The sequence below is a fragment of the Diorhabda carinulata genome, chromosome 2 (genome assembly GCF_026250575.1).
Source record: "Diorhabda carinulata isolate Delta chromosome 2, icDioCari1.1, whole genome shotgun sequence".
Lineage (NCBI taxonomy): Eukaryota > Metazoa > Arthropoda > Insecta > Coleoptera > Chrysomelidae > Diorhabda > Diorhabda carinulata.
Window position 1 is genome coordinate 30,081,850 of NC_079461.1, and position 12,599 is coordinate 30,094,448.

A 12,599-nucleotide genomic window follows, 5' to 3' on the forward strand; every position below is an offset into this window, starting at 1 on the left:
AGTCTTGAATTTCTAAATTTTTGATATCCAGATTGGTATTCTTTACCATTTTCCACTTTTATTGATAAGTACTAGTTGGTTTGGTGAATTCCCTTCTCTTGCTCTTACTACTAACTTAGCTTAGACATATGTTTCATCATATTCGAAATAATAAAAATTTCGTAATGATTCAGAGTTAGACAAACTAATTTTATATTAACGTTAACAATTTCTCTTCAGTTCAATATCGGATCTTGTTAGTAGAAGGCGAGGCTGCATCTCGGCAATAGTCTCAAGGCGGGCTCAAGTAAGATGAGTGAAGTTCGTTGGGAAGCGTAACCATGCCATTTTCAGGCAAAAAATATCGCGCGCAGGTGGCTGCCACGAACAAGCCATTTTTGGGTGATACTGGTGCGAAATCTGTTAATTAGTTAGTTCAATACCAGCAGTGATTGTGTTAATGTCAACGGTGTTACCAATCGATGGTAAGCATATTATTTTATTTTAATAATTTTATATATTTTTTTATTTCCTTGTAGAAATTCCAAGGAGTGGGCAGATTGAGGCCTTGGAAGTAACCAAAAAAAATAAACAATATTAAAAATTACTAACATTAATTGATTATTCAAATTTAATGAAAGAGATAATGTCATCACCGTCTATACCTAAGCTGATAGTTTCCAGTTATGTCCAAAATTATTATCTACTACAATAAATTAGAAAAAATATTCTATTCCTTATAAATGTTCACGGGTTTCTTATATTAATGAGCATAAATAAAAAATATATTCTTCTTATATGGTTTTTCTTTTATGGTTATGGTTCATTCCGCTGCAGGCCTTCTCAGTGTCTGTACATTTACAAATTCCGAGATCTGCAGTTCCTCGCATATTGAATATGCTCCATTCTCATATTTTGAGCCAAATATTTTCCTTAATATCTTCCTTTAAAAGAAGGTATTCATGTAATTTGACATTTTTTGTGTTAACGCCCACTTTTTACAGTATCCTTTATAATAAGTCCGTCATTAGATAGTATGTCTTATTGGCCTGGTTGATTCTTCTTCTAATCTTCGTGATTTGGTTTCCATCCTTAATAAGCTGTACACCCATGTATGTGAAATCTGCTACTCTGTCCAAATGATCATCTTTTACTTTAACGTGTAGGAGTATTTGGTTCGTACGAGCTGTGTTAACAACTAGTCCTAGCTCTTTCGTACAGCCCTATATCTTTAACCGTTGGTACTGATTATACCTCCATTATATTGAGTCATCTGCGTATGCTGCTATATCTATAAAAAATGGGTGCTGAACCAATACCCTGCTTAAGAACCCCAGTTGTCTCGAAAGTTAGGTAGCTGATTCAGTATAATATGTACCGGGTGTCCCAATAAGAATGGCTCTCGGCCATATCTCGGGAACCGTTTATAGTACAGCTTCGGGAAAAAAAAATTTATAACAAAAGTGACCTGGAAATTATTTACAGTGTTGGAGGTTCACCGCTGGAGAGCGTAATTAAATACCAACAATTATAAAATTAATAATTTACAAATTTTCCCTAAATAAGGTGCATTCAAACTATTAATTCGGCGTATATTTGATTTTACAAGTTTTAGTCTATCTTTTCAAATAAAAGATGGGGGGAAGCGGGAACTTTATTATGAAAAAACGCCTATAAGTCCAGTTCTACTTAACCTATATATGCAAACTAATAGAACAAGAAAAGACAATTTTGAAGAGTCAAGAAATCAGAAAATGTTAAAATCCGTTCAGTAAACCCGGAGTAATTTATGTTTAAAGGAAAATTTACACACTTCTTAAGATATCTCGTAATACGAAACAGATATCGACATGCGGTTTTCGCTATTCTATTGCTAATTTGGTCTGCTTTTATATTCCTTAATTATAACTGCATGTTTCCATATAACATTTTCCAAGGATAGCTAGATTTAAAAAAATAAATAAATAGCGCCCTCTAGCGTATACGTTACTCATTAGGTTGTTTCGAAATTATAACTCTTACATTGGTAGAAAGGAGCTCTCTTCAAAAAGACTAAGTTTGCATCGATAGGTTAAGTAGAACTGGACTTACAGGCGTTTTTTTCATAATAAAGTTCCCGCTTCCCCCCATCTCTTATTTGAAGAGATAGACTAAAGTTTGTAAAATCAAATATACGCTGAATTTCTTGAAGAATACGTTTAAGCACAGTTTAAATGCATCTGAATTAGGCAAAATTTGTAAATTATTCATTTTTGGTATCTAATTACGCCCTCCAGCGGTGGACCTACAACTCTGTAAATGATTTCCAGGTGCGGGAATGCTAGTGATTGATGCCGAAATCCAACATCATTGGATTGGTTCACTAATAAATTTCTTTATCACTTCCACTATCATTTAATGCCTAGACGTTTCATTCTTAATGAAAGACAGAAATTAATAAAAAGTGAACCGTCTGATATCACCTTTACAAATTATCAAATTAAGCTGATGTTTATTTAAAAATACCTACCGAGGGGTAAACAAATGCTTTTGCCATAAGTTTGTTAGTGGTTTGTGAACTTATTTGTTCCATTTTAGACCCTGTTATTTTCAGTTTAATTGCGAAATTGATTTTACTAAACCAAGTACGAAATTTCCTCTACAAACGTGGCTTTGTCGTTAATTCCACTCTGCAGTGTTTTGCTTAGGCAAGCGGTAAATATAGTCTGAAACGCGTGTATATTGGAAACTAATGGACAATGAACAGGATTCTGACTAAAGCCCTCTTCATCAAATGGAGCTTTAAGTTTTATTGTACCTTTCAGTTGCCACTGGGTTCTCAATTTGCGTCCAACTCATGTTTGATAAATATGAACGCAACAATAGAAATTAAATTCTAAAAAAGTCTCATAATTCAAGCGCGAGTGTTTTGTGAATTACTCGAAAGCTTACTGCACATTTGCTAAAACAAACTACAAAAATACTCAGTTTCAGCCGTATTAGTTTCACTGAAACAGATCTGAAAAGTATCTATGGAGCCGTTTCAACACCACGACACAGAAAAACACTAAAACACAACTCTCACCACCGGAAAAACCACGAAAAACTAATTCTGGTACATACGAGAAAAACAATTGTTTACCCCACGGCTGTCAGTTTCACGTCGATCGGCTGTTTTCTTGGATTGCCTAATTGAAACAAAAATTCTATTGAAATGAAGGAATCGAATTTTTTTCTTTTTTAAAACACATTTATGTCATTAATATCCTGAAACACGAAAACACATTCAGAGTGAAGTTAGTTGGGTTGTGCGGCTAAAAAGACAGATGGAGCTGCACAGTCACTACTGAATATGTAGGTGATACACGTAACTGGACTGTAAGTTGAAATAATCCAATATTTTTATAGTTTTATTGGTCAAATTATATATTATCGGTACTATCGGTATCGATCATTTTATTTTTGCGATAAGCCACTCTACTATAATCAGTCGCACGAGTTCGTTACGGTATATTTCCTTGTAACCCACTTGTTTATAATCCTAATGCGGCTTTTCCAGTTTTAGTTTGGTGTTTAGACCAAAACCAAGCGGATGACCGGGTTTGTAGAACGCACCTCCTTCATAATTATCAACATGGTCACTAGCCTAATTGACAATATACAGGGTACTACTATTCATATTACTGATCTAAAAATGAATGAAAAATATTTATGATGGAAACTAGTATTAATATTTTCTATATGAAGATCGATATATATTTTTCATCTGATTGAACAGAATTTTCGAGGCACTCGAGGAAAAAACAGCTTCTTTTGTTATTGAACCAGTGATGTGTGGGAACAATAACAAAAAAAAATCAATGGATCAAATCAGTCAAATTCTGCTGCTGTTGTCTGGAGACCCATAATGCTAGATTGAGTATTGGTTACTTTTCATAATTGGGCAATTAACAAAGAGTATAGCACAATGGGCCCTTCTCAAAAACTTGCGGACAACACGAATTGCCAAGAAAGAAGACTAATTAAGAGCTTCCTCCACTTTGCAAGTTATGTTGAAGACATTGTTGGTGTATGCATTATGTAATTTATAATTTATAACAGATACACGTTTTGCAAATATGAAAAAACAATTAGTGGTACGAGGATGGTCCCAGAAGTACGTGGCCTAGCCTAGAGGTAGCGGTGGTTGCTTGAAAAATATCACAGTATTAGAAAGAACACAATCTATACAGAATAAGTTTGAAGACACCACGTTGTTTAGTATTTGTTTGCAGCCATTAATAGTGAACGTTTTCAGTGAATTTGTAAACATCAAAAAATTAGTCATCGTTATGTGATACAGTACTTTTATTTGAAAGGCCTTAACCCAACCATTATAGAAGCTGAACTAGATTCTACTCTAAGTGTGAATGCTCCTTCGTTATCAATAGTAAAATATTGGGTAGCAGAGTTTAAACGAGGCCGTGCGATCTGCGAAGACCAATGGTTGACCAAATGAAGTGACGACTCCAGAAATGTTATGATAATCCGCAAAGCAGTACTGGATGATCGTGGACTGAGAGTGCACGAGATAGCAAACATAGTAGACATTCCAAAAAATGTGCCGTTTGATAACTATGGATGAAACGTGGGTCCATCACTTCACACCAAAACAAAACAACTATCAAAACAACGGACGGCAAAGGGAAATTCGGCTCCAAAGAAGGTTCCAACTGCAAATAAGGTCATGGTGTCTGTTTTTTTTGATGCGGTGGGATAATTTTCATTGACTATCTTGAAAAAGAAAAAACTATTGACAGTGAGTATTTTGCGATTTTATTGCAACGTTTGAGCGAAGAAATCAAGCAAAAATAGACGCATTTGGATAAGAAAAAAGTGTTGTATTATAAAGACAATGCACCAGCTCACACATCCTTTATTGCAATGGCCGAAATTAATGAATTAAAATTTGAATTGCATGCATCCTATTCGCTAGATTTAGCCTCCTCGAATTATTTTCCGTTCCCAAACTTGAAAAAATGCTCGATGGTCAAAGATTTTCCAACAATGAAGAGATGATGTCGGCAGTTAATGGCTATTTGGAGGAGCTTGAAGATTTTTATTATAAAAAGGGTAACAAACTTATTGAACATCGCTGGGAAATGTGAATGTTTTGTTTCAAATTTTTTGTGTTTTCTTTGTTGGACCAGGTACTTCTGGAACCATCTTCGTATTTCGTACAGATGTACCAGATAAGAAACTTGTAAAGCGTCAATTTGTTCAGATAAATCAGCCTCTTGTGTTTATAGAAGTCTAACCATCTCGCTTCGAAAACATAAAAGTATGTATAATTATTTTCTTCAACAACTATTTGCTTCTAAATCAACAATCCAATTGATTTAAATAGTAGCTTCTTCGAAAGCATAAAAACACATTAGTCACTAATAATTTGTTTTTCTTTCCACAATTACACCTCTAAAAACGGTTTTTATCTTATATGTGACACTGAGTATATAGAAAGGAAAGTTAAGGCTGTAAGCATTTTTGGGCTTACTACGAGGATAGATCTATAGAAGAATGACTTTTCAGAGGTTGACAAAGTTATGTATAATCTCACAAGAAAACATGCTAAAATTTTTATTACAATAGCGAGGTAGATTCCATTGCCCTATCCACACTTTCCTCGAGTCTACACGAGTAAACGTGAGTGTGGACGGTGCACTCGCCTCGCCACCCTATCGCTCTGCCCCAACATATTTTCAGTCCGAATCAAAGGTGTGTTACCGTCTTGGTCATGGTTTCTGAAAATCCAGTTTCTAGAGCTGATACCAGACTATAGGGTCGTAGATTCAAAATTGGTCGTTGGTTACATTAAACTTAGAGAACGCTACTTTTACTTCCGGAGGTAGTAAATTTATATTTTGTTGAGGAATTATAAACGACAAGATCTAATGATCAACGAGAAATTGGTACGCTTTTTATTTAGTCAATAATTACAAACTTACGTAAAATTAAATAGTTTCCCGCGGGTAGTATATTATAGATACAATTAGATATGTTAGCAATTCACCATTTAGTATCTATTAGAGGTAACTTATGACAATGCAGCTTTTTGACGTTTTCGAAATGTCTGAAAAACTCTTTTAATTCGAACACAAAATAAATACAAGTGTTCCAAATTATGTAAATTACTCGAAAGCTTACTTGCAGATTGACTTAAAAACTGCAAAAATACGCAGTTTCAGCCATATTGGTTTCGCTGAAACAGATCTTTGAAGTCCTTTTAACACCATGAAAAAGAAAAACAATACAAAACAACGGAAAAACCAAGAGAAACTAGCTCAGGTATATACGAGAAAATCAATTGTTTACCCTACGGCCATCAGTTTGACGTTTATCAGCTGTTGATAGTCTAATTGACAAGCGACAAGTAGAGTCCATTCTCTTCTTTTTCTAAAACTTACTTGTCGTTAATTGTTTGAACTAACAGTTGATTTCGGCAACCGTTGAAATATCAGTTACAAACATACAGGAAAAACTAATAAACACATGTTAATTATTGCACAAAAGTCTCGTGGTTCAGTTCAAATGGTTACTATAGATTATGGAATCCCCTATAAAAACAAGTCTAATCGCAATGGCAGTCAAATGATAACAAGTCAAATGTATACTAGCAATGTTAATGACAGTGAGAAACAGTCAGTGATGCCAAGGTCACAAATATAAAATCCATTAATAACTATTTAATTTTACAGTGATATCTTATTTAAAAAAATATATATGAAAAAAGTTATGTAATAGAATAAATAACAAACGAATGTTTCGATATGTTTAAACAAAAATTCAAAGTCAATTTCATTACCACTTTGTTCAAAATAAAATTACATGTCGAAAATAGCGCGTTGCTTATAATTTTATGTTCGACAGTATAATTAAAACACTTTTTATTTGATCGTGAATAAATTTGGGAAAATCTAAAGAAAAAACTCACCTTCGTTCTGTTAAGTGGTACCGAGAAATCCCAATCTGGTGCAACAAACAGGTACCCGCTGCGGGCTATGGAACGACTTGCCTGCAACGTAAAGACATCGTTTTATTACCTGCAAACATTTACGTACGAGGCCGATTTAACAGAAGAATGACTTTCAAATAAAAGGTTACTGTAAAGAGAATATTTTACTTTTTCATATTATTAATTTGACAACGTTTGTTATGATAGAATAACAATAATAATCTAGGTGTTTCATAAATAATTTAAGTTCCAAATGTTCATTTTGTTTATTAAATAATCACACAAAAATACGGATTTAATATTCGTATTCTATGGTTCTAACCCGCCAAGCTCTTTAAGTCGTTGGTAAAACCATTCTTTGGCCTTCAATGAAAAAAAATTCTCACACTGCATTTTCAACAATTTTCCCCACGTAATAGTTTCTTCTTGGATCTAAATAAATAGTAATCTGACGGTGCAAGGTCCGGAATAAATGCTGGATCTTGTACGACTTAAATATCACCAAGTTTTTCGATCTTATTTTACGTAACTTTCGCAGTATGTGACTTAATATTTCACTGATAAAACCTCATACATTCGCATTAGCTCTCCACTATACACATTATCGGTCAAAAATTTTGCATACCCTATAATTTGCATGACACCCAACAAATAAAAACAATACGATCCATTTTGAAATATACATTTTAGAGAACAAATTATAATAACATTTTTTACATCCATCTTTCTTTAAAATCCCTTCAATTTTTTACCAGGTCTCCAGTCGTTCTTCCTCCAAAACATCCCCAAACCATCATCGAGCCTCCGCCGTATTTTACAGTCAGGATTACATATTGATCTAACATACGTTCTTCCTTTGAGTTTCGCACAAACATTCTTTTCATAGACCCAAAAACCTCAAACCTTGACTCATGACAATTTTGATGTTCTTTAACCTCTTTTATTTTGACGTCATATAAGAGGTTACTTCACTGCCACCCCCCCCCCCCCCAGCCTCTTTAAAAGGACAAATTTATTTATTAATTTAACATGTTGAATATAAAGAAGTTTGGGATCTAACGAGGAAAATAAAATAAATATGTTAAAATCCCAATATTATTTTTATTTACAATGAATCAATTATTATCTTTTGTTTTCGATAAGAGGGTGGCACTATAGGCCTCACTTGAACGCGCGTTCCCAACCGTTACTATTTTCATGGCTTCTACTGATTTGTTTCTAATCAGATGAGGCTGTGTTCTAATCCCTCGGATGGCCCACTGAAGAGGTTTTTGGTGTGTCGCATGCCGGTGGTTCCCAGCCATCTGTTATTTCTTCTGCCGTTTATTATTCAATTTATACCAAGAAATATGAGAAAACTAATTATTACACATCAATTTTTTTAGAATATATAATTGTTTCACCATTAATGTTTATATAGTATACATATAGTATATTTTTGCAAAGTGTGTCGATATCTATTAGTCGAAATTGATAGCCGTTAATTTATGATCATATTGGCGCCTCATCGGGGGAATATTTTGCTGATTTGTATGCAGATTCAATCAGCCGATAACCTCAATTGAACAGTATTTTCAGAGGCGTAGCGACCGCTATACCAGGGAAAGTCAAGAAATTATAGTCCAATATTATTCTGATTATTTCGATATACGTTTATATAATATTTTTTAAATATGCTTCATTGTTCCAAAGTTTTAACTACGCCTATGGGATATTAAATAAATTTTATTGACAGCAAATGGGTTGAACCGTTTGTTATTCAAACTTGACTTAACACATCACTCAATAAGTCGTATGACTAACACATAAAACATTTTTTGGCCAAAAATCGAGTTTATACATTAATGTGGTCTCCTTCAAGTGCAATACAATCATTCCAAAGCTTCTCTAACTTCTCGATGCCGTGCTTGTAGAAGGATTTGTCTTTTGCCTCAAAATAGCCTCCAGTTTCAGCAATTGCTTCTTTATTTCAGCTGAATTTCTTACTGACGTGCATATTTTTAAGGTCAGCGATTAGCCAGTAGTCACCGGGGGTTTGATCTGTACTATTCGGTGGATGAGGAAGCAATTCGTTCATTTTGACCATAGTTGCCATCGACTTGTGAATCGGAGCATTGTCTTGGTGACTTGCTTCGACATATGAGGAAGAAAATTTACTCTCACACCTTTCGATCCTGTTTATACAAAAGGATTGGGAGGAATATTCAACAAAATAGATTTTAAATTGGTTTATAAATCCAACAATACATTAAAACAATTGTTGGGCAATCCTAAGGATAAAATACTAAATTTGGAAAAGTGTGTGACCGAAAGAATATTGGGTAGACTAAGAGATTCGTTATTGTCCGGTTTAAAGAGCACATAGCTCATTTGAAATATGAACGGATCGGAAAATCAGGTATTGCCAGTCAATCATGACATAAATATTAATAATGTTAAATTGTTAAAAAATGTATCCAATAATAAATGTTGGATACATGTATTGAAATTGCTAGAGGTAAGAGTAGCGTAAATAGGAACTCGATAGTCAAGGATTGATGTGATTGAAGATTCCCGCCTAGGAGTTTTTCCCGCTAGAATTAATTTTCGCGGGAGAAGGTTTATTGGTGGGGAAATTTAGTATAAAACATGATTAGATTTTAGTTTACCTTCAATCCCTGAAGACGATAACTTTCTGTTTTTCTTTTAAATATCACATCGTGAAAAAATTTTATTAGTTAGAAATTATTTTTATGATTATACATTTTAAACTTGCAATTTTTCGCAAATTTCGCCAGATATGCATTTCAGTTTGGACTAATTCGCTACCCGTCTGTAGTGTGTTAATAAAAAATATCTTATTAGTTTAGATTATTATTATTTTAATAATGAAAGTATCATTTTTTGGATTCCTGTTTCCCATGGCATTATTGCAATTTTAATCTTGATCAATATTAACGAAACTAATCACAGATGTTAGTTAACATAAAGGTTACAGATGTCAATAATATTTGAATACCAACGATATTATTACGAAAATGGGTCAAATTTCAAAGCCTAAAAAGTTTTTATGCCTTTAACGCATAATGCATTATTCATAAATTTTATAAATAAACTGCGTAAGAACAATCTATTTGGTCCATTTAGAGCATCCGCCAAATATTCATTAAAATACGTTTTATTGTAAGGAAATATTTGAAGTATTGTATTTTTTTTAAAGAATATTATTATAGTGGAACGTTAACAGCGACGATAATAAAATGTTGGTATGTTTGTTGAAATAAGAAAATTAGGAAACCCAACCCAAAACGGCCTGTGAACATATAATTTGATCACAATTTGGCCCAGTTTGGTTTAAGACATTCCTTTGGTACCATACAATGAATATTTAGTTAAAATTTACATATTGATTCATCTGAACTAAAACAAAAATACAGGGTGAGTCATGAGGAACTTTACACATTTCTACCATATGTAGAGTCCCTCGTGGAGGATATCACGTGTTACCGCACTTTGATTCAGTTTTTAGTAAAAGATCAAATCTTATATAGAACAACCATAATGACACATCACATAATAAGGAATTAATTTGAAAATTTTTTATAAATTTCGAGTATTTTAACTAAAATGAGGTACATCTTTATTGTAACTTTGTATTATCTCTATGAGCAAAATCAATTTCGAAGTTTTAGACAAAAATCGCATTATTATCGATAATAAATTCAATAAATTCAATGAATTGAAAAGTGAAATCAGCCGTATCACTAACTAAGAAAAACACATTTTTATCCAAAAATCGATACAATCATTTCGACGCTTCTTTAACTTTTCGAAACCAGTAGTTACTGGTGCCAGATTTGGACTATATGGTGGATGAGGAAGCAATTCGAAGGAATTCGTTCAATTTAACCATAGTTGCCATCGATTTGTGAATCGGTGCATTGTCTTGGTAAAACAGTGACTTATACTTCGACATATGAGGCTGTTTTTCCTTGATTTTTGCATCTACTAACTCTATGTAGTATTCGCTATTGATTGTCTCTCTATTTTGGAGATAGTCGATGAACAATATTCCATTCGCATCCCAAAATACTAAAGACATAATCCCAGCTGACTGTTGTGCCTTTGGATGCTTCGGACGTGGTTCACCGGCTGCAGTCCATTCAGGTGATGGTCGTTTTAGATTCCGCACTGAATTGATGGATCCACGTTTCATCCATTGTCACCTATCGATGCAAAAAACTGATTTATTATGTGTAAACATAGCCAAACACTGCTCTGAATCATCAACAGGTTGTTGTTTTTGATCGTCTGTGAGAACACGCGGCACCCACTTTGAAAAAAGATTTCTCATGGTCTTACGCTGCCTTCTGATATCTTTACGGCTTCAGCTTTCTCATCCAATTTCACTTTACGATTAGATATAACCAATTTGTGGACTTCTTTTATGTTTTCTGGAGTAATCACCTCAATTGGACGACCAGAATGTTCACCATCATCGGTGAACGTTTAAATTCAGTAAACCAATAACAAATTGTTCTTTCGGATGGAGCAGGGTCCGGATAACACTTTTGAAGCTATTGCTAAGCTTGTACAGTATTTTTTTTTCATCAAGAAGCAATGATAAATCAACAGACAACAAAAGTGGCTTCACTTAAATGGCTGTTACTTTTTTGACAATAGCAGCACCATCTGTATGTAAGTTACACGACTTAATAAGTAATGTCATGTTTTAAAATAAAGATTGGTATTGACCGTTTGACGTTTCTCGATATTTTATACCCATTATCACTATTGACATTATGAACCGTTCTATAAAAAAATATTTCATTTGTGTTTATGTACGTTACGTACTATTGTGTTAGCTTTGGTAGAACTTTTGTTACTTTCCCTGTATAAATAAACGGAAATATTTGCTCAATTATTGTTTTAAATGTATTTTCAGTATCACCTAAAGACGATTTCTATCGATTGAAAACAAAATCGAAGAGGTCTATTTAGATTTTTTGTCAAACTGAACAAACTATTTACAGTACCACCAACTGTTCCATAAATTCCAACACAGTACAATTGGCAATATAAAATTTTATGAATTCGACGTTTGATTTTAGGATAATGTCTCTTTAATTTTGTAAGTCATTTTAGTGAGCACGCTAATGTAGTGCAGCATTGTGCAATATACTGATCAGCTTCTCTCAGTCACGATTATAATGAATACCTAAGCATCCTAGAAATAAAGACTGAAATAAAACTCAACATCAACCTAAATAATTCTCAATTCCATAATTAACATTTTAATGACAAGTTGCATTATAGGAATTGGGATAATTAATAGTTTTCGAATTGCAAAATTCCTAAACGGCACACCTATTTGATGCAACCTTCCATGAGAATTGTCATTATCATTTAAATTTATACCATAAATTGAACACCTGTGCGATCGAATATATCTTTATCTATCTTCTTTTTGTTTCTGATTTGTAAAAACTGATAGGTATACCTACCACGTAAATGGGAAGGGCCTACCAACATGAAGACAGAGCAATTACATACATGCACGTGTAGGTACGTATAGATATAACATTATCATTTTCTTAAAGGATTAACGTCTTATTGTTTTACACAAGTGGGCGCTCGTAATGTCTAGGAGAGAGATTTATTGTTAACAGGG

General features: G+C 33.6%; 1 protein-coding gene across 1 annotated transcript in view; it reads right to left on the minus strand.

Moving 5' to 3' along the window:
* The window catches only part of LOC130890807 (protein outspread), a 144,303-nt gene that overhangs the window by 127,827 nt on the left and 3,877 nt on the right, over positions 1-12,599 (minus strand). Inside the window, exon 2 of the mRNA XM_057795135.1 lies at positions 6,929-7,009. Coding sequence (XP_057651118.1) covers positions 6,929-7,009 — 81 coding nt within the window. The remainder of the gene's footprint in view (positions 1-6,928; positions 7,010-12,599) is intronic.